Consider the following 23,393-nt stretch of genomic DNA (forward strand, 5'->3'; position numbering starts at 1 on the left):
TCTGTCTTAGATCCAGGCTTGTTTGGTAGGAGATAGAATGAAATGCAGTAATCTTTGTGCATTCCTTTCAGGCCCAAGTCTTTCATATGCATTGTTAATCTAAAATATATATTTAAAAGTCTTCCATTGTAAACAACTACTTTATCATAGAACATTCTTATTTGAAAATGGATATAATGTCTTAATAAGTTATCTCCTTGATTTCCATGACAAAATCTACCGTATACTTTGATGCTAAGTGGGGAATTCCAAAATCTTAACTGTTTCCTTTGCAAAATTCAGGTGGAAACATCCCTGTCATTATGTGCCTCAGTTCATCAGAACTTTAACTTGGTCCTGAAGTTTATGTTATGCTTTTGTATTCTTAGAATGAATTCATTTTCTTAACTCTGTGACATTTGTTACTAAAAATTCAGACTAGATTACTAGTTTACTTCTAATAGAAATAACTAACACACCTACTTTCTTTACCATATCAATTTTTTGAAAGTAAAACCAGTTATATGTAGCATTATTTCTCCCACTACTTATGGGAAAAATAATACTTCATGTTTTAGGTAATAAGTGTCTTATTGAACAACCACTTATAACTATCTTTTTTGTTGTTGTTGTTTATTGTGCTTCTCCTAACAAAGGAAACAAAATGTAATAAACCAGATCGGGTAACCAATGGATATTCTTTGTCTAAATTTCATCTCTCCCCTTATTTGGTCATACACAAATCTTACCTTTGTGAAAAAACATCTCGGTAAGGACTGCCATGTTGTAATGCAATTCCATATCCCCGATCAGCAACAGTATTTCCAATGGTGTAAAAGGAACAATCTGGGTCATTGATAGCCACATATTCCAATACAGCTGCATCCCATACAAAAGCATAATTTCCATATTTTACCTGTGAAAAAATGAAGAACAAAAGAAGAAATAGGGTTTAAAGTTGGAATTTTAATTTACATAGACAGGATGAACAACATTACATTTGTATATATTTAATTATGCCAAAAATAATAGAACATACAGTTGTCCTTCAGTATCTGTTGGGGATTGATTTCAGAACCCCTGTGGATACCAAAATCCAGGGATACTCAAGTCCTTTATAAAATGGAATAGTATTTGCATATAATCTCTATACATCCTCCAGTATACTTAAATCATGTCTAGATTACTTATGATACCTAATACAATGTACATAGTATGTAAACAGTTGTTGCACTGTATTGTTTTTAATTTGTATTTTTATTATATTATTACTCTCTATTGTGTTTTAAAAATATTTTCAGTTCATGGCTGGTTGAATCTGCATCTGCAGAACCTGCAGATATGGAGGGCAGACTGTATTTCTAAGTAAACTTTTATTCTGAATGATAATTTGTACTTTGGTTAATTTATAGCTCTGTTCTGAAAACATGGAAAAGGTCGAATGTTTACTATACTTTTAGGCCACGTTGCTTGTAGTAAAATGATCCTTGAGTGGAAAATGTCATTTGGATTGAGAGAACAAAAAATGCATGAAAGGAAGCCATGTCTTTGAGCTTCTACCATTTCAGTGATTCGTGTGACTGGGACTGTCCCTTTTGGGGACCCTGAAAGTTATGCCTTTGGAGTTATTACAAGAGCTACTGATGACTCGTGTTACCAGGCTTCTAAGCCAGGTGGGTTTCTGCGCTCACTCAACATAGGTATCATCTTGCATGTCATCCCTGTTCTAACCGAAAGCTGCAAGTACAACTCACATTGAAGAAAAATGAGCAATGCTGCCCTGCTGATGAGCTGCATCTCCTGTCCTATATCCTTCTAAATTAATCTGTTATCGCATGTGGCCTGTGGATATCTTGCAGCTGAACTTAGAAGAAAACTCCCTGGTGGGCATTGCAATGAGGAAAATACAACGATTCCACAACTTCCTCTATCGTCATTTTTGGAACATAACTTTACTCTGGTTCACTTAAAATGTCTTTAGTGATTATTTTTTTTCCCCTCAGTAATGACTCATACACTGAGTCACAAATTTACCCCCCTCAAAAAAAGCCTGACCTACTACCCTAAGCATCTCAATAAAGTATATTTTCACTTTATTACATGTAAAAATGGACTTAAGGAATTCATAAAATAAATAGAAGTAATAGTTAAACTCCAAGGTTAGTTTGCTTATATTAAAAGAATAATGCAACATTATTAAACAAGGAAAAGCAACACTGGTTTAGTATTGGAAATGTTACTGGGGTGACAGTATATCTTACAAATGAGGCTTTATAAAACTTTTAAATGATCTTTCAATAGACACAAGAAAGATACTTGGCAAAATTATAAACAGTTATCTATCTATTATCTATCTAGTGGTAAACCAGGAATAAAGAAAATCCATAATGAGATACAGAATGCTTCAAACAACAGCAAACCTATTTCAAGCTTAAACTCTCACTGCATTACCATTAAAGTAAAGAAAATGATGCTTACTATTAACCCAAAATTAACATTATTGTAACAACTTTATCCTATGCAAAAAAGGATGGAAGCAAAACTATGATTTCAATCTATTAGGAAAAAATTATCATCCAGTAGAGACAAAATTATCATTATTTGATGATATATTTAAGAAGCCCACCAGAATCAGGTGAAAAAGTATTTTAAAAATTCAGATTTCAAAAAATAGATTGATCGTAAATGGATATATACAAATGATTTGTTTTTCTATTAATATATTAATGAGATGATAGTTTGAATAAAAATATCTATGTACACTAAATATAAATACAGAGAGATAAATTTAACAATAAATTAGTAGGAGCTATATGAAGAATACCTTAACACTTGAGTGAAGACGGCTTGAACAAGTTTCTGGATAGATATAACATATTCCTAAGCATGCGGATATATAATTACAAAAGACATTTAAATTTTCCTCAGATTCTCCAATACAAAATGTAATTCTAAATAAAATGCCCAAAGTTTATTTTAGAACTTCTTAAGACCTTTGCAAATTTAATTAGGAGAAAACAGATAAGAATAGTAAAGAAATTTTGAAAATTAAAAAAATAATAATTATCGGAGACTTAGAATACCAAGTAATGAGACAAGCTATAAAGCTTAAAAATAAAACAGCACAAAATGTATTTCAGAATAGAAAATCAGTGGAACAGAATAAAAGCCTACTGTTTTTAAAAGTATTTAAATGTCATATAAAGACTGTATTAGACTGCATAGTATTCCATAGCATATATGTGCCACATTTTCTTTATCCAGTCTATCATTGATGGGCATTTGGGTTGGTTCCAAGTCTTTGCTATTGTGAATAGTGCTGCAGTAAACATACATGTGCATGTGTCTTTATAGTAGAATGATTTATAATCCCTTGGGTATATACCCGGTAATGGAATTGCTGGCAGTTCATGTCCTTTGCAGGGATGTGGATGAAGCTGGAAACCATCATTCTCAGCAAACTAACACAGGAACAGAAAACCAAACACCACATATTCTCACTCATAAGTGAGAGTTGAACAATGAGAACACATGGACACAGGGAGGGGAACATCACACACCAGGGCCTGTTGCGGGGTCAGCGGGCTAGGGGAGGGATAGCATTAGGAGAAATACCTAATGTAGGTGACAGGTTGATGGGTGCAGCAAACCATCATGGCACGTGTGTACCTATGTAACAAACCTGCACGTTCTGCACATGTATCCCAGAACTTAAGTATAATAATAATAATAAAAGAATCCTCTGCCATCATAAAACTTTTACCTCTCTTTAAAAATAAGGCTGCATTAGAAAGTCAATAAATCAAATCAGTGTGGCAAATATGAAATATTCAAAAAATGTGACTGGGACTGGTGATAATTGCAAAAATGTCAATATCAGAGCGCTACGTCACACCAGACAAAATAAATTTCTGTAGTGTAATAAATTAAATATAATTTTTAAAAAACAAAGTTTTAAGAAAAGAAAAACTAGAAGAACATGTGAGACTTCTTTTAGTACTGAAAAAAGAATGGAATATCTAAACATAAAAGTAAAGGAAGTAAATATAAAAGAAACATTTAATTGTTGCCTTTTAAATACATTTGCTTAGATCCCACCAACATTGGATACCCAGTAAAAAGTTTTGTATGAAACAATGAATGGCCTAAACCCTTCAGTCCAGTTAACTGTGCTCAGTGGATACTTACTGTCTTTTGTTGAGGTGAACCCCAACCAAACCATGAGGTATTGAAACAGACAAAAGTTTTTTCCCTAAAGAAAGCATGTAATGCAAGTATTACTCATGGAGTGTCTGTGGTACCCTAGATCCTAGTTTAGGTACTATCAGTCAGTGTTTCTCACAATGTGATGCTAAGACCACCACCATTAGAATTACTAGGGGATTTTTGTGTTAGATATGTAGATTCTAGATCTAATCCCAAACTTATTGCATGATGATGTTTGATGTTTAAGGCCTGGGAGTATGCATTTTAACAATCCTGACAGCCTATACACACTGCTTTTTTATTACTAATGATGCTGATGATTAAAAATATGAGTAATATCATCAGAAACAATTTTATATACATGGGGTTTGATATAATTATAAACTAGGAGATGCTTGGAGTCTTGGTGTGAGAGAAGGAAAAACACTTGTATAGGTTTCCTCTACATTGATTTCTCACCCACAGAGTTATCCCATAGTTTCCCTCTTTTCTCTGATCCTTTGCAACCAACTTGCAGATCTGCTTTTAGCTCCCTAGGTCTAAATTTACAGTGATTGGGAGTAGCAGTGACCTTGAAGCTTCCTCTAACAACCTACTTTGATTTTTTGTGATTATCTTCTGTTTTAAACTGTTAGTTTGGCCTCCTGGATCCCCTGGCAGCTTCTTTACAAACCTCAAGGGACCTCCCCAGCAGGGGACATATTGCTTTGCTGTTAGAAAAGTTTTCTAGCTTTGTTGTCAAGGCTTTGTGAACTGTAGAGCTCTACTTAAATGTATAGTAACATTATCTTTGCCATTATATATGCTGTCTCTTGCAATACCGATGTTCCAAAGCATTATGAATGGATATTTAAAAAAGAGAATCATTAAGACAGTATGATTATAGCCTGTAGCAATGGCAACGAAATGTTGCATAGTAACCCAAACTATTTTAGCTTTTAAAAATGGCCCTGGCCTTTTTCATCAATTAAAACATATAATCACTGCCTTTTGAATGGTTTTTAACCATCAAATTAAAACTCTATAAAATACTCATCAACAAAGCCTAAACTCACTTTTCAACAGAATAATAACTGAAGGACTGGTCTAAAAACTTTCAATCCATCTGACTAGGTAATGGAGTTTTCTTAAAATTTTTCAACTAGCCCTGTTCTTGAGGCCATGTTTAGGTAGGTAACTGAATCACATGCCATTGATTTATTTGCTAATGAATTCCACACCAGCAGAGTCCTTCATAATAGGTTAAACAGAAGAAAGCAAAACTGAATCTGGGAGCTTCATGTCAGCATATTTCAGGTCTCATTTTGAGGAAGGAAAAATAATCCAAAGTGATATCCACCTCTAGTGTTTTCAATCTCCAGACCCCAAAGTAAAGATGCTAGGATGCTATGGTTATTGATTGACATTGGTAACTATTGAGGCTTAGCATCTGTGTCCTCATAATAGTGCCTGAGATACCAACAGCCTCCCGGTGATAAATTTCTCACTTTCCAGATAACACTAGGAGCTAGGTTTTGTTCCCATTTCTATATTATTTCTATAGCAGTTGTTCTTTAAAGTCAATTTTACTAATAATCATTACACATTAACTCTAAAATTCTGAAGGTTAAGTTTATAAGGAATATAAAGGTAAGACTTGGGCCCCCATCGTCAAGCTGCTTACAACTCAGTAGTGGAGATAAGTCAAGTACTACATTGTTGTAACACAAATCCTATTATGGTAAGGATCATATGGACAGTTTTTGTTTAAAGTGGTAAAAGAAAACTGAAATTAACTTTTATTGGAAGGAATCAGGACAAGTCTCAAATATTCTGGTAACTGAAATAGCTGTATAAGAAAGCCCCAAATATTTAAATTCCTTATCAATAGTACCTAACCAATTAAAAACATAGATATGCTTTGGAAACCATTTCTCGTTTATGCACACTCCTCTAACCTAAAGGTTTTTGAAATTTTCCATTTGTCAGGGGAAGAACTGTAAACATTCAATGTTATTTTCTCAAATATTTGCATTTCTTGCCACATAAAGTGAAGGATGGGAAAGTGCATTTTCAAAACCTGCACCTGTGTTCCTCAACATGTTAGGGATTATGACACATTTCTATTTGTGTATAGATTACTCATGTATTGTATGCTCCTGTTCTGACATCTCCATCATGAGCTGATGCTGAAAGCACTTTGCTTTTTAATTCATTAGGTAGCAGTCTCCTGTACTAACTACAGATGTCCATGCCACAAACAAACTTATCTCTACCTGTTATCCCACCAATCTTGATTTGAATCGGGAGGACAATATTCTTTCTCACATGAATCTTTAATTTTGCAAATTTGTTAAAAGCTCACTTCAAAATCGACAGCTTCAGAGAGACACAGAAATGATGATCCTTTCTTATTAAAAAGCATTCAGTGGGAACAATTATGGAAAAGTGACATTTAAACCAAAAGGGTTAGATAGGAATTTCCTTTGCTAAAGAAAGAATATCCTCCCTCTGTCCTCCATTTATTTCTTATGATAATAGATAACATTTACCAAACATTTTTCAACTGCTAAAAATGCCATTTTCACACGTATTTATTTGTTCTTTATAACACTGTGAGACAGCTGATACGATATCTAATTCACAGGTGAGGTAATTGTGACTCGCTCCAAGTCATACCAATGATTTGTGGTAGATTTGGAATGTGAGATCAAGGCTATCTTCCTATGCTCTTTGCACTACATTAAATATAAATTTCTGGGAGATTCTCCATAGGAATACAAAAGCATGTGAGATAGAGTAGCCTTTGCCTGTAAGGTATAGCCTATGGAGTTTGAGAAACAACAGTTATGTAAAGAAACGTAATGCTACGTAGTTTATGGCCAGGGCCACAGAAAGCATGCAATTTCCTCAGTTCTATACGGTCATGCTATTAAGATAAAAAAAATTGGGCTTTTAAGAAAAAGTTTGCTTACTTCTCAAGATCATTGGAAAAAATGAGTATTTGGTTTATATGACTCTGAACCCTCGAGGCCTGTCGATTTTGTAGCCATTGCTCTCTTAGCATTTCTGATTCTTAGGAATGAAACAAAGCAGAGCTTTTGAAAATTAAAATAAAGGTTGAAGAATGAAAATCTGTTATTTTTCCTCATCAAATAGAAATGAAAAGGCCTGAGAATAATGTGAGAGAAATAAATTCTAACCTTGCCCACTAAGCTCCAAACTTCTTTCCAATTTTAACTAATGGTCAGTGGGGGATAATGTGATTGTGAATCATAGGCGCAAAGAGTTATGATTAACCCAGAATCGATTTGCAGAGGTCCTTATAATTCATTGCCCACATAAGTCCTAAAGATGGGATGGCTTTAATATTTATAACACATGGTTTAGGTGGTAGCCTCTCACACTTTGGGCAAATTAATAATTTAGCAGTATTCATCAATTCTTCTGAATTTATACAGCACAATAAATCATGATCAAACAAGTTTAAGCACTGAAGACTGAATTTAAAATATATATGGTTTTGTTGACTGCTACCTTAATGGTTGGCCTATGATAACTTACCTGCTATTTTGTTGAAATTTTAATTTGTGCTCTCACATAGTCATCATGGGGCACAAACTTTCATAAATAATCTAGGAATATATTTAAAATAAACAAACATCAACTTTTTAAAAAAAATCAATTTTTTAACCTAGAAAAGAAGTGTTATGCCCACCTCTAAATCTTATCTCTTGCCTGTTCTTTTTGAGATTATCAGGAATACTAAATCTATTTTTTAAAGTTTTTAAAAGCATTCTAGGAAAATAGAAAACTGAATGTAGCTTCTTTCCCTTCCGCTGCCAACTTTTTCCTGAAACAAATGGCTACTGGGTTCTGGAAGACAGAAGGTTAGAAAGGTTGGGGCTCTAGGTAACTGCATGTGGGAAAAGAACTGGTGATTCTCTCCTTCAGGCTGGGCGTGTCTGCGAAAACAAGTACAACCTGCAGGGAAGGCAACGAAGAAACTCAGTTTGAGGAAAGCTTGGTTCACAGAGATCTGTGGCTCCCAAGTTCTCCTGACTTCCTTCCTTAGATATTGGTTCCCATGAATATACATGTTCTGTTGCCTTTAAACTGGCCAGGGCGCAGGTGAATGGATGGACAGAGATCTCCTTGTCCGGGAGCCTTGGGGCTTGGGACAGACCAGAAGACTGGAGAGCCCTTAGCAGCTTCTGTGTGTCTCAGGAGGGGAATTGAGTCACCTTGTTTGTTCTGGTCCACAGGAAGAGAGGATATTTTACCTTCTACAATTAGCAAGACTGCCAGTTCCTAGGCTACTTCAACAACTAGACCTGAATCCTCATGAGCTGACAAACAAAAAAGAATAATCCATGTAGTGAGTTCCACAGTTGGAAAGGGAAAAATGAATTACAACAAGTAGAATACACTCCAGGGAAACAGCAGTGTGGAAGATTACAATTCTAACAGAAAAGTAAAAAGAGCACTTAACTGGATTCAAGTGAGACCAAAAAAATCTTTGAGGCTACAAACAAATAATCCAGCCCCAATTTCTCAACCACAGTATTGAATAGATGAATTGAAGGAAATGCTCATAAATGTAAGCTTAATAGGAAGAGCTAGGGTGACAACTGCCCAGATTTGCCTCTAATGCCTAGTCATAGCACAAAAGCCCCATGTCATGAGGACCTTTCAGGGAGGCAACAAATCCAGGTTTTTGGCAATGGGTACAGAAGGTTAGGGAGGGGTAGTATCAAACCCATACAGCAGCTCAAAAAATAGCAGTTGAAAGCAACACTGTGTTTGTAGCAGATGGATATGGCATAGATTATCTGTTTCCCACAGTTGCTGTCACTGTTTTTGCTCCTGACTGCTGATGTTGGCAACTGTGATTTGCTGTTCACAATAATGAATCATCCCTTGTTGCACCACTGCGAGTGCTGAGGCTTAAGTGTGTTACTTAAGCACATTGTAATCATGGGTATTAATAGTCCTTTGTATGTGGATTGACGGTTTTCTTGGTATCATCTCGATACCAAGATAATGTTAATTTAACTTTCAATACTGGTTTTTTTTTGAGAGTTCAGATAATAAATATGAGAACGATTATAATACCAATGCCAGCATGACCTGAATATCGCTGAAAAATAAGGCTAAATGACAATGTTATCTTATTACAAATGGAAGGACATAAATAACTGGATCAGGGAGGCAAATAACCAAAACAAACTACTGCACAATCTGCAGAAAAGAAATTTGCAATTGGGTATGATGGAGAAAAGGACGTGAAAACACATATGTAGACTGAATCTCATAGTTTGGAATAAGACAGGGAATACTTCTAAATCAATCAAAAGTTTCTGTGTCTCCCCAAAGACACCAATGCACAGTTAAAAACAGTGGCTACTGAGTTAGTTTGGGCATGCCACATGAAGAAACATAACTATTGTGCGGTTCCCCTGATAGCTCTATAAAACGGAATGAAGCTACTTTTCCTTATTACAAGGTTTCAAATAAAATGTTCTGTGGGAAAACAAAAGGACAAAAGTTTGCTAACAGATGTGTTGGCCTCTTACTGTATAGAGCTGATTCTTTCAGATCTTACTTGAATGAGCATGTTTTCTACAGTAAAGTTACATGCCAAATAATGGCAACAAAAACTGATTCTTCTAGCTTTTAGGTACTTTTATTTTAAAAATGGAGTTTCAAATCATCTTCTCGATTTTTATGAATATTTTAATAAAACCGCAGAAAACATAAAGCAAAAGTCTACTGATATTTTGTCCAGATACTTGCCCTCTATCTGCAAATTCTATAGACATTGCAAGTGTACATTTAAGCAAGTTTTGTTTAGTCTATAAACCTTTTTTTTTTTTTTTAAAGACAGAGTCTCATTCTGTTGCCCAGGCTATATAGTGCAGTAGCTCGTCTCAGACCACCACAGCCTCCACCTCCAGGGTTCAAGCCATTTTCCTGCCTCAACCTCCTGAGTAGCTGGGACTACAGGTGTGCGGCCACCACATTTGTCTAATTTTTGTATTATTTTTGGTAGAAACAGGGTTTTGCCATGTTAGCCAGGCTGGTCTCGAACTCCTGGCTTCAAGTGATCCACGTGCCATGGCTTCCCAAAGTGCTGAAATTACAGGCGAGAACCACTGTGCCTGCTCTTAGTCTGTAAACTTCTTATCAAAGAAAATTAAAAGATCTTACCTGCAAAATGAACTGCACAGCTTGTGTATAACACTGCTTACCTGTGATATGAAAGCTTTCATAATTAAAATTTTTGGTCACTTTTCAGTTACCTCAAAATGTGCAGAAAAACTTGAGGGTTTTTACTTAATAGAGATGGAAGGAGATAACTAGCTTCTTTAGACATATGACTACAAGATGACTATTAATGGCTAAAATGTTGGACTGTCATAAAATCATTTTCAAAGTGTGAGACAAGAAGAGTGTCCTTCTCTAATTTGGAAATACATTGAGTGACAATGCAGAAAAGAATACAGTAAAATAAGAATTTACGTGCTATATTTCCAAACTTGTTTGATGATTTTTGAAAAAACCATAGGAGTGTAAAAAGGATGAACTGACTGCGCCTGTGTTGTTTGATGGTATGTGTAGGTTGTAACAAAAACTCATTGTGAAACAATGACATATTAAAAAAATAAAACTACTTCAAAACTTTTTTGCTACTGAAACAATAAAAATAAGAAATAAAATAGTAAGTCACCAAAACAAGGTAGCCAAGTTAGACAGGACTTTCTCAATTTCTTTTCTTTGTTTTTTTTTTTTTTGGTGAAGGCCTTCTTTTACTATTAGCACATAATAATAGTACATATTTATGGGAGTGTAAATTAGTTCAACCATTGTGGAAAACAGTGTGGCGATTCCTCAAGGATCTAGAGCTAGAAATACCACTTAACCCAGCAATCCCATTACTGGGTATATACCCAAAGGATTATAAATCATGCTGCTACGAAGACTTTCTCTATTTCTTTACTAAAACTGTAACTTTAGAATCTAGCACCAATTTCACAAAATTCAAATTATCCTTGTGCTTTAAAATCATTTTCCTAAGAGAGATTTCACTTAAAATAACATCCAAAACACTTAAGAGTGTTTAAAAATGATGGACACCTTAGATATATTTAGCTTATATGATGAATTTATAGACGCAAAGATGATTGACAAAAGTCTGGTCTTTAAAAGAAAGCTTGTAGAATCAAAGTGTATGGACATCTTTTTGGAGAGCTGGAACTAATTTCTACAAGTTCGAAAGCATTATTGCTAATAACTGAACTCCCATTTTATAGTCAAATGCTTGTTAAGAGTATATTTAGCTTGATGTTATCACATTGGAATGACACCAGAATCAATTTAATGCAGGCTTGATAAAAGCAACATCGCAAACCAAAGTGCATTTTATGTTTGACTACATTCGGTTCTACAACTAAATAAAAGAAAAGGAAGCCCACCAAATTACAGGCAATTCATTGAAGTATTATTGGAGAAGAAAGATTAAAATTATTCTATTATATTCGGGGACAGAAAAGAACATGTCATTGCCGTTGTTATTTAACATAGTTAATATCTGTTAAATTAGTCCTGTAGTATTTATGTTCCCCTTTTAAAAAGTTTCACATTTATATGTCTTAAGTACACACTACAAATGTAAAATATCCAGCACAGAGTCAGCAAAGAGTTAAAAATAATTGCTGTATTAGAGGACAGAAAAAAACCTTATTAAAATATTGTTATACTTTGGTCACATCTATTATTTAATTAGTACTACTATCAGTTACTACTTATTGACCCTGTTCACTAGTCCTATTGTTTATGTAATAGCATTTTGTAATAAAAATAAATAATACAGAGTAACATATAATTTTAAATAAATGCCTATTTCATGTTTTTATGTTAAAGTAATGAAACATATATAATTATTATTACACATCATATTTTATGGGTTTTGGTCTGATGCATTTGTGTTCTGGGTTGTCCATCTAAAAAGCTGGTCACTTTTTAATGAATGTTGTTGGCGTAATTGACAGGAAGAAAATAAAATCAAGTCTTTTTTGTACTCTAATCATTTTCAGTTGGATTAAATAGTTTAAAATAAAATAATAAAATCCCTATAAGAAAAACCAGGGGAGCATATCTAACACATATAAGGAAGAGATTTTTAACCAACTTATTAAATCCGGAATATATGTATATGTAAAGTTAGACATTTGTTTTACATGAAGCATTTAAAAGTAGTTTTGTATGAGAAAAGATACCATTCACAAAACCAACAAAAGACTGACAAACTTGGAAAAAACTGGAACACAGGGGACAGACAAACAGCTAATGTTTAAAATTTACAGATGCTTCTCTAATGATTTAACTAGAAAAGAATAGTGTATGCAAAATCAAAATAGATAGCATCTGAAGAGGCAATTCAAAATTGTACAAATATATATGTCCAACAGCATATGAAAAATACCCAAACTCATTAGTGGTGAGTACAAAATAAAATGAGTGGGATACTGCTTTATATCTATTAAATGTCTGGCAATGCTTAATATCTGTTGCTGGTGGAGATGTATGGAGAAGTGTTCTCTCACATATTGTTAGTGGAAACGGGAAAATGTTATAGCCTTTTTCAAAAGCAACATCTATTCAAATTTAAAAATACATAGATGTCTTCTGGCCTAGCAATTCCATTCCCAGGAATCTATCCAAGAGAAATAAAAATTTCAGATTAAAGTACAGGAATACTCAGTGCATCATTGTTTATTGTGACACCAAATTGGAAATAGTGGTAATGCTCATCAGTCATAGAATGACGATGTCTTCTTGCCAGGAAACATTATGGAACCATTAAAATGAATCTACTAGAGCTATACAAGGTGCTATGGAAGGATTTCTATGATGTGTTTGCAGAATATTAAAAAGCAAGGCACAGAAAGTATTTATAATGTAATCCTATTTTTTAAACCAACAATGACCAGGAATTATATAAATACATTGGTATATGTGTAAAAATGTTAGTACATTATTAAAAATGCTTACAGAAAAATATGGAATAATACTATGTATTCCATTTGTTATCTTTTGAGGGTAGAAAAATATGGCTAGAGGTATGAAAAAAGAGAAGAATTGGAAAAAGCCAAGAAGAACAGTAAAAATAATGCTTTAAAAGACATGGGTAGTTACATTTATGCATTTATGAAAATTACGTATGTGTAAATATGTAATTGAAGGTTTGTGTTTTTTAATAAGATTTTTTGAAAGTCAAGTTTATTAAGGTCTAATTTATACACAGTCAAATTCATAATTTTTAGGTATACAGTAAAGAATACTGAATAAAAGTCCAAAATTTTTGTTTTATGTTTAGAATTTTTAAATAGCATCATTAACATATACAGTAAAATAGCAGTTAGCTTTTGGGTCCTATGCTTTATGAGTGTATAAGTCCTAGGGTATTCATAATTACATGCTCATAGTTGCTTTGCTCTAATAACTGATTTATTCTTAGTCAGCTAGGAGGGCCATTGACAGACCTTAACTTTAAACTGAACAATATATTAACACAAAATTAACCCAATACACATAAAATTTATGCTAAAATTGCTAGATCTTGCCATCGGTCCATCTGTATTTTCCTTTCCCAACCACTCTGTTAATAGGTATGTTCGTATGGATTCTGAAAAAATAGTAGGGAGAAAGTTTGCTTTTGAAATTATATTGTAAAACAAACTAAATCCCAAAATAAGTGAGATTTCTACCTTTATAACAGAAATCAATTTTGTCTCTAATTGGGCTGACCTTCATGAACAGCATTTGCTCTCATTTCTCATACTTAAAATTCCCTAAGTGGCTGTATTATTTCTTGCCCTTGGTTCTTAGATATTCACTTTCTTTTGCTTGGAGTGTTTTCCTGTTCACCTTCCCCTCTCAGTTCTACCTTTTTTATTTGTAGTTTTTTTGTTTTTGTTTTTTGAGTCAGAGTCTCACTTTTTCGCCCAGGCTGGAGTGTAGAGGTGTGATCTCAACTCACTGCAGTCTCTGTCTCCCGGGTACAAGTGATTCTCCAGCCTCAGCCTCCCAAGTAGCTGGGACTACAGGCACATGCCACCATGCCCAGCTAATTTTTGTATTTTTAGTAGAGATAGGGTATCACCAGGTTGGCCAGGCTGGTCTCAAACTCCTAACCCGGAATTATCTAGCTACCTCTGCCTCCCAAATAACTGGGGTTACAGGTACGAGCCACTGTGGCCAGCCTCAGTTCTACTTTCTACTATCCTCTCTAACTTGTATTAATCTTTTCATAACTGAGATCAGCTTAGATGTCACTTATTCCTAAAAGCTCTCCAGGCCCCCAGGCTTTGGTTAGTGTCCCCTTATATGATCCTATTGCACCTTGTATTTACTCCTAAAACAGCACTTTAGCGCATTGCCTTATACTTACCTCCTTTGACTTTGCTCTATGCCATGTAACTGTAAACTTCTGGCAGGCTGGAACTGCAGGCTTTTCATGCTAGTATCATCACCTCACCTATGTCTAGCACAAGGCCCAATATTATCAGGAGTAGACAAGTGATAAGTACTTTTTTTTGAAGAATTATTCACTTTCTTTCTTTCTCATGGTCACAAGACTACCATATCTCGAACTCCCTATTCATTAAACTATCACTATATCCCAATTCGCAAACATTGGTAATAAGGACCAAGAAATAACAGAATGTTGTGACAGATCAATTATATTTCTGCTATATACAGACTATACATAGTGTTCCATCTGAATAAAGGTATTTAAGTTACCATTATTAAGTTAAACCATTGTGGTTTAAGTAGCATAGATACCAAAAGATTCAAAAATGTAGGTATGACTCAGCACAGTTTCCTAGAATGTTTTGAAATGTTGGCAGTGTTCTATGTCTATGCTGTCCAATATATACTCACAAGCCACATATGGCTACTGAGCATTGAAATGTGGCTAATGTGATTGAGGAATTGAATTTTTAAATTTTAATTTTAACACATTTAAATTTAAATAGTCACATGGGGCTAGTGGATTATCACATTGGACACTACAAATTTGAAGATATTTGTTCCTATGGAAAAGTATGGGGGGGGTGGAGCAAGATGGCCGAATAGGAACAGCTCCAGTCTCCAACTCCCAGCGCGAGTGACACAGAAGACCGGTGATTTCTGCATTTTCAACTGAGGTACTGGGTTCATCTCACTGGGGAGTGCCGGACGATCGGTGCTGGTCAGCTGCTGCAGCCCGACCAGCGAGAGCTGAAGCAGGGTGAGGCATCTCCTCACCTGGGAAGCCAAGGGGAAAGGGAATCCCTTTTCCTAGCCAGGGGAACTGAGACACACAACACCTGGAAAATCGGGTAACTCCCACCCCAATACTGCGCTTTAAGCAAACAGGCACCAGGAGATCATATCCCACACCTGGCCGGGAGGGTCCCACACCCACGGAGCCTCCCTCATTGCTAGCACAGCAGTCTGCGATCTCGCGGCAAGGCAGCAGCGAGGCTGGGGGAGGGGCGCCCGCCATTGCTGAGGCTTAAGTAGGTAAACAAAGCCGCTGGGAAGCTCGAACTGGGTGGAGCTCACAGCAGCTCAAGGAAACCTGCCTGTCTCTGTAGACTCCACCTCTGGGGACAGGGCACAGTAAACAATAACAAAAACAGCAGAAACCTCTGCAGACGCAAACGACTCTGTCTGACAGCTTTGAAGAGAGCAGTGGATCTCCCAACACGGAGGTTGAGATCTGAGAAGGGACAGACTCCCTGCTCAAGTGGGTCCCTGACCCCTGAGTAGCCTAACTGGGAGACATCCCCCACTAGGGGCAGTCTGACACCCCACACCTCACAGGGTGGAGTACACCCCTGAGAGGAAGCTTCCAAAGCAAGAATCAGACAGGTACACTCGCTGCTCAGAAATATTCTATCTTCTGCAGCCTCTGCTGCTGATACCCAGGCAAACAGGGTCTGGAGTGGACCTCAAGCAGTCTCCAACAGACCTACAGCTGAGGGTCCTGAGTGTTAGAAGGAAAACTATCAAACAGGAAGGACACCTACACCAAAACCCCATCAGTACATCACCATCATCAAAGACCAGAGGCAGATAAAACCAAAAAGATGGGGAAAAAGCAGGGCAGAAAAGCTGGAAATTCAAAAAATAAAAGCGCATCTCCCCCGGCAAAGGAGCGCAGCTCATCGCCAGCAACAGATCAAAGCTGGACGGAGAATGACTTTGACGAGATGAGAGAAGAAGGCTTCAGTCCATCAAACTTCTCAGAGCTAAAGGAGGAATTACGTACCCAGCGCAAAGAAACTAAAAATCTTGAAAAAAAACTGGAAGAATTGATGGCTAGAGTAATTAATGCAGAGAAGGTCATAAACGAAATGAAAGAGATGAAAACCATGACACGAGAAATACGTGACAAATGCACAAGCTTCAGTAACCGACTCGATCAACTGGAAGAAAGAGTATCAGCGATTGAGGATCAAATGAATGAAATGAAGTGAGAAGAGAAACCAAAAGAAAAAAGAAGAAAAAGAAATGAACAAAGCCTGCAAGAAGTATGGGATTATGTAAAAAGACCAAATCTACGTCTGATTAGGGTGCCTGAAAGTGAGGGGGAAGATGGAACCAAGTTGGAAAACACTCTTCAGGATATCATCCAGGAGAACTTCCCCAACCTAGTAGGGCAGGCCAACATTCAAATCCAGGAAATACAGAGAACGCCACAAAGATACTCCTCGAGAAGAGCAACTCCAAGACACAAAATTGCCAGATTCACCAAAGTTGAAATGAAGGAAAAAATCTTAAGGCAGCCAGAGAGAAAGGTCAGGTTACCCACAAAGGGAAGCCCATCAGACTAACAGCAGATCTCTCGGCAGAAACTCTCCAAGCCAGAAGAGAGTGGGGGCCAATATTCAACATTCTTAAAGAAAAGAATTTTAAACCCAGAATTTCATATCCAGCCAAACTAAGTTTCATAAGTGAAGGAGAAATAAAATCCTTTACACATAAGCAAATGCTTAGAGATTTTGTCACCACTAGGCCTGCCTTACAAGAGACCCTGAAGGAAGCACTCAACATGGAAAGGAACAACCGGTACCAGCCATTGCAAAAACATGCCAAAATGTAAAGACCATCGAGGCTAGGAAGAAACTGCATCAACTAACAAGCAAAATAACCAGTTAATATCATAATGGCAGGATCAAGTTCACACATAACAATCTTAACCTTAAATGTAAATGGACTAAATGCTCCAATTAAAAGACACAGACTGGCAAACTGAATCAAGAGTCAAGACCCATCAGTCTGCTGTATTCAGGAGACCCATCTCACACACAGAGACATACATAGGCTCAAAATAAAGGGATGGAGGAAGATTTACCAAGCAAATGGAGAACAAAAAAAAGCAGGGATTGCAATCCTAGTCTCTGATAAAACAGACTTTAAACCATCAAAGATCAAAAGAGACAAAGAAGGCCATTACATAATGGTAAAGGGATCAATTCAATAAGAAGAGCTAACTATCCTAAATATATATGCACCCAATACAGGAGCACCCAGATTCATAAAGCAAGTCCTTAGAGACTTACAAAGAGACTTAGACTCCCATACAATAATAATGGGAGACTTCAACACTCCACTGTCAACATTAGACAGATCAACGAGACAGAAAGTTAACAAGGATATCCAGGAATTGAACTCATCTCTGCAGCAAGCAGACCTAATAGACATCTATAGAACTCTCCACCCCAAATCAACAGAATATACATTCTTCTCAGCACCACATCGTACTTACTCCAAAATTGACCACGTAATTGGAAGTAAAGCACTCCTCAGCAAATGTACAAGAACAGAAATTATAACAAACTGTCTCTCAGACCACAGTGCAATCAAACTAGAACTCAGGACTAAGAAACTCAACTACATGGAAACTCAACTACATGGAACCGCTCAACTACATGGAAACTGAACAACCTGCTCCTGAATGACTACTGGGTACATAACGAAATGAAGACAGAAATACAGATGTTCTTTGAAACCAATGAGAACAAAGATACAACATACCAGAATCTCTGGGACACATTTAAAGCAGTGTGTAGAGGGAAATTTATAGCACTAAATGCCCACAAGAGAAAGCAGGAAAGATCTAAAATTGACACTCTAACATCGCAATTAAAAGAACTAGAGAAGCAAGAGCAAACACATTCGAAAGCTAGCAGAAGGCAAGAAATAACTAAGATCAGAGCAGAACTGAAGGAGATAGAGACACAAAAAACCCTCCAAAAAATCAACGAATCCAGGAGTTGGTTTTTTGAAAAGATCAACAAAATTGACAGACCACTAGCAAGACTAATAAAGAAGAAAAGAGAGAAGAATCAAATCGACGCAATTAAAAATGATAAAGGGGATATCACCACCGACCCCACAGAAATACAAACTACCATCAGAGAATACTATAAACACCTCTACACAAATAAACTGGAAAATCTAGAAGAAATGGATAATTTCCTGGACACTTACACTCTTCCAAGACTAAACAAGGAAGAAGTTGAATCCCTAAATAGACCAATAGCAGGCTCTGAAACTGAGGCAATAATTAATAGCCTACCAACCAAAAAAAGTCCAGGACCAGATGGATTCACAGCTGAATTCTACCAGAGGTACAAGGAGGAGTTGGTACCATTCCTTCTGAAACTATTCCAATCAATAGAAAAAGAGGGAATCCTCCCTAACTCATTTTATGAGGCCAACATCATCCTGATACCAAAGCCTGGCAGAGACACAACAAAAAAAGAGAATTTTAGACCAATATCCCTGATGAACATCGATGCAAAAATCCTCAATAAAATACTGGCAAACCGGATTCAGCAACACATCAAAAAGCTTATCCACCATGATCAAGTGGGCTTCATCCCTGGGATGCAAGGCTGGTTCAACATTCGCAAATCAATAAACATAATCCAGCATATAAACAGAACCAAAGACAAGAACCACATGATTATCTCAATAGATGCAGAAAAAGCTTTTGAAAAAATTCAACAGCCCTTCATGCTAAACACGCTCAATAAATTCGGTATTGATGGAACATACCTCAAAATAATAAGAGCTATTTATGACAAACCCACAGCCAATATCATACTGAATGGGCAAAAACTGGAAAAATTCCCTTTGAAAACTGGCACAAGACAGGGATGCCCTCTCTCACCACTCCTATTCAACATAGTGTTGGAAGTTCTGGCTAGGGCAATCAGGCAAGAGAAAGAAATCAAGGGTATTCAGTTAGGAAAAGAAGAAGTCAAATTGTCCCTCTTTGCAGATGACATGATTGTATATTTAGAAAACCCCACTGTCTCAGTCCAAAATCTCCTTAAGCTGATAAGCAACTTCAGCAAAGTCTCAGGATACAAAATTAATGTGCAAAAATCACAAGGATTCTTATACACCAGTAACAGACAAACACAGAGTCAAATCATGAATGAACTTCCATTCACAATTGCTTCAAAGAGAATAAAATACCTAGGAATCCAACTGACAAGGGATGTAAAGGACCTCTTCAAGGAGAACTACAAATCACTGCTCAGTGAAATAAAAGAGGACACAAACAAATGGAAGAACATACTATACTCATGGATAGGAAGAATCAATATTGTGAAAATGGCCATACTGCCCAAGGTAATTTATAGATTCAATGCCATCCCCATCAAGCTACCAATGAGTTTCTTCACAGAATTGGAAAAAACTGCTTTAAAGTTCATATGGAACCAAAAAGGAGCCCGCATCTCCAAGACAATCCTAAGTCAAAAGAACAAAGCTGGAGGCATCACGCTACCTGACTTCAAACTATACTACAAGGCTACAGTAACCAAAACAGCATGGTACTGGTACCAAAACAGAGATATAGACCAATGGAACAGAACAGAGTCCTCAGAAATAATACCACACATCTACAGCCATCTGATCTTTGACAAATATGAGAGAAACAAGAAATGGGGAAAGGATTCCCTATTTAATAAATGGTGCTGGGAAAATTGGCTAGCCATAAGTAGAAAGCTGAAACTGGATCCTTTCCTTACTCCTTATACGAAAATTAATTCAAGATGGATTAGAGACTTAAATGTTAGACCTAATACCATAAAAACTCTAGAGGAAAACCTAGGTAGTACCATTCAGGACATAGGCATGGGCAAAGACTTCATGTCTAAAACACCAAAAGCAACGGCAGCAAAAGCCAAAATTGACAAATGGGATCTAATTAAACTAAAGAGCTTCTGCACAGCAAAAGAAACTACCATCAGAGTGAACAGGCAACCTACAGAATGGGAGAAAATTTTTGCAATCTACTCATCTGACAAAGGGCTAATATCCAGAACCTACAAAGAACTCAAACAAATTTACAAGAAAAAAACAAACAACCCCATCAAAAAGTGGGCAAAGGATATGAACAGACATTTCTCAAAAGAAGACATTCATACAGCCAACAGACACATGAAAAAATGCTCATCATCACTGGCCATCAGAGAAATGCAAATCAAAACCACAATGAGATACCATCTCACACCAGTTAGAATGGTGATCATTAAAAAGTCAGGAAACAACAGGTGCTGGAGAGGATGTGGAGAAATAGGAACACTTTTACACTGTTGGTGGGATTGTAAACTAGTTCAACCATTATGGAAAACAGTATGGCGTTTCCTCAAGGATCTAGAACTAGATGTACCATATGACCCAGCCATCCCATTACTGGGTATATACCCAGAGGATTATAAATTATGCTGCTATAAAGACACATGCACACGTATGTTTATTGCGGCACTATTCACAATAGCAAAGACTTGGAATCAACCCAAATGTCCATCAGTGACAGACTGGATTAAGAAAATGTGGCACATATACACCATGGAATACTATGCAGCCATAAAAAAGGATGAGTTTGAGTCCTTTGTAGGGACATGGATGCAGCTGGAAACCATCATTCTTAGCAAACTATCACAAGAACAGAAAACCAAACACTGCATGTTCTCACTCATAGGTGGGAACTGAACAATGAGATCACTTGGACTCAGGAAGGGGAACATCACACACCGGGGCCTATCATGGGGAGGGGGAAGGGGGGAGGGATTGCATTGGGAGTTATACCTGATGTAAATGACGAGTTGATGGGTGCTGACGAGTTGATGGGTGCAGCACACCAACATGGCACAAGTATACATATGTAACAAACCTGCACGTTATGCACATGTACCCTAGAACTTAAAGTATAATAATAATAAATAAATTTAAAAAAAAAAAAAAAAAAAAAAAAGTATGATTTTTAGCCCTCCTAGAACCACTCAAGAACAGTCATTTTTGGCATATGATCATAGACGGGCTTGGATTTCAATTAGCTCCTTTGTATCTATACATTACTATTTTCAATTATAGGCATACCTCAGAGATACAGCAGGTTCAGTTCCAGATCACAGCATTAAAGCAAATATTGCAATAAAGTGAATCACATGACTTTTTGGTTTCCCAGTACATATAAAGGTATGCCTACACTATATTGAAGTCTATTAAGTGTGCAATAGCATTATGTTTATAAAAGCCAATGTACATACCTGAATTAAAAAAATATTTTATTGCTGAAAACTGCTAACAATCATCTAAGCCTTTAGCAAGTTGTAATCTTTTTGCTGGTGAAGGGTCTTGCTTCCATGTTGATGGATACTGACTGATTAGAGTGGTGACTGCTAAAGCTTGGAGTGTCTGTGGCAATTTTTAAAAATAAGACAACAATTAAACTTGCCACATTCATCAAATTTTTCTTTCACAAAAGATTTATCTGTAGCATGTGATGCTTTTAGACAGTATTTTGCCCAGAGTAGAACTTCTTTCAAAATTGGAGTCAGTCCTCTCAAACCCTGCTGCTGCTTTACCAACTAAGTCTATGTTATATTTTAAATCCTTTGTTGTCATGTTAACAATGTCTATAACAACTTCACCAAGAGTAGATTCCATCTCAAGAAACCATATCCTTTGCTCTTCCATAAGAAGTGACTCCTTATTCATTCAAGTTTCATCACAAGATTGCAGCAATGCAGCTATGTTGTCAGGCTCCATGTCTAATTACAGTTCTCTTACCATTTCTATCACATTTGCAGTTACTTCCTCTACTAAAGTGTTAAGCCTGTCAAAGTCATCTATGGGGGTTGGAATGGACTTCCGCCAAACTCCTACTAATGTTGACATTTTGACTTTCTCCCATGAATCATGAATGTTCTTACTGGCATCTAGAATGGTGAATCTTTTCCAGAAGGTTTTCAATTTACTTTGTCCAGATTCATCATAGAAATCACTTACATGGCAGCTATGGCTTTGGAAAATATATTTCTCAAATAATAAGATTTAAAGTCAAAAGTACTTCTTGATCTATGGGATGCAGAATGGATCTTGTGTTAGCAGGCCTGAAAACATTGATCTCCTTGTACATCCCCATCAGAGTTCTTGAGTGACCAGGTGCATTGTTAATGGGCAGTCATATTTTGAAAGATTTTTTTTTTTTTTTTTTCTGAGCAGTAGATCTCAACAGTGGGCTTAAAATATTCAGTGAACCATGCTGTACCCAGATGTGGTGCCATTCAGACTTTGTTGTTGCACTTATTGAGCACAGGCAGAGTAGATTTAGTGTAATTTTTAAGGTCCCTAGCATCCTCAGAATGGTAAGTGAGCACTGGCTTCAACTTCAAATCACCAGCTGCATTAGGTCCTAACAAGAGTCAGACAGTGCTTTGAAGCTCTGAAGCCAGGCATTGACTTCTCTCTAATTCTGAAAGTCCTAGATGGAACTTTCTTTCAATATGAGCCTATTTTATCTACATTGAAAAGCTATTGTTTAGCATAGCCACCTCCATCAATGGATCTTCACTAGATCTCCTGGATCACCTGCTGTAGCATCGGCATCAGTTCATTTTGCAGTTCATTTTTGCAGTTCAGTTCATTTCTGTTGCTTCATTTTGCACTTTCATTTTATGGAGACGACTTCTTTCCTTAAACCTCAAGAACCAAGTGCTTATCTTCTAACTTTTCTTCTGCAGCTTTCTCATCTCTCTAATAAAGGTGAATAGAATTTAGATAAAAGTTATTGCCTTGCTCTGGCTTAGGCTTTGGCTTAAGGGAATGTTGTTGCAGCTAGTTTGATCTTCCAACACCACCACTACAACTTT

At 36.5% G+C, this 23,393-nt stretch overlaps 1 protein-coding gene across 4 annotated transcripts in view; it reads right to left on the reverse strand.

Moving 5' to 3' along the window:
• Positions 1–23,393, reverse strand: part of GRID2 (glutamate ionotropic receptor delta type subunit 2) — a 1,531,999-nt gene that overhangs the window by 174,268 nt on the left and 1,334,338 nt on the right. For all 4 annotated transcript variants that reach the window (XM_050790431.1, XM_050790433.1, XM_050790430.1 and 1 more), the window contains exon 14: positions 729–895. In XM_050790431.1, coding sequence (XP_050646388.1) covers positions 729–895 — 167 coding nt within the window. The remainder of the gene's footprint in view (positions 1–728; positions 896–23,393) is intronic.

Source organism: Macaca thibetana, chromosome 5 (genome assembly GCF_024542745.1).
Source record: "Macaca thibetana thibetana isolate TM-01 chromosome 5, ASM2454274v1, whole genome shotgun sequence".
Taxonomy (NCBI): Eukaryota; Metazoa; Chordata; class Mammalia; order Primates; family Cercopithecidae; genus Macaca; species Macaca thibetana.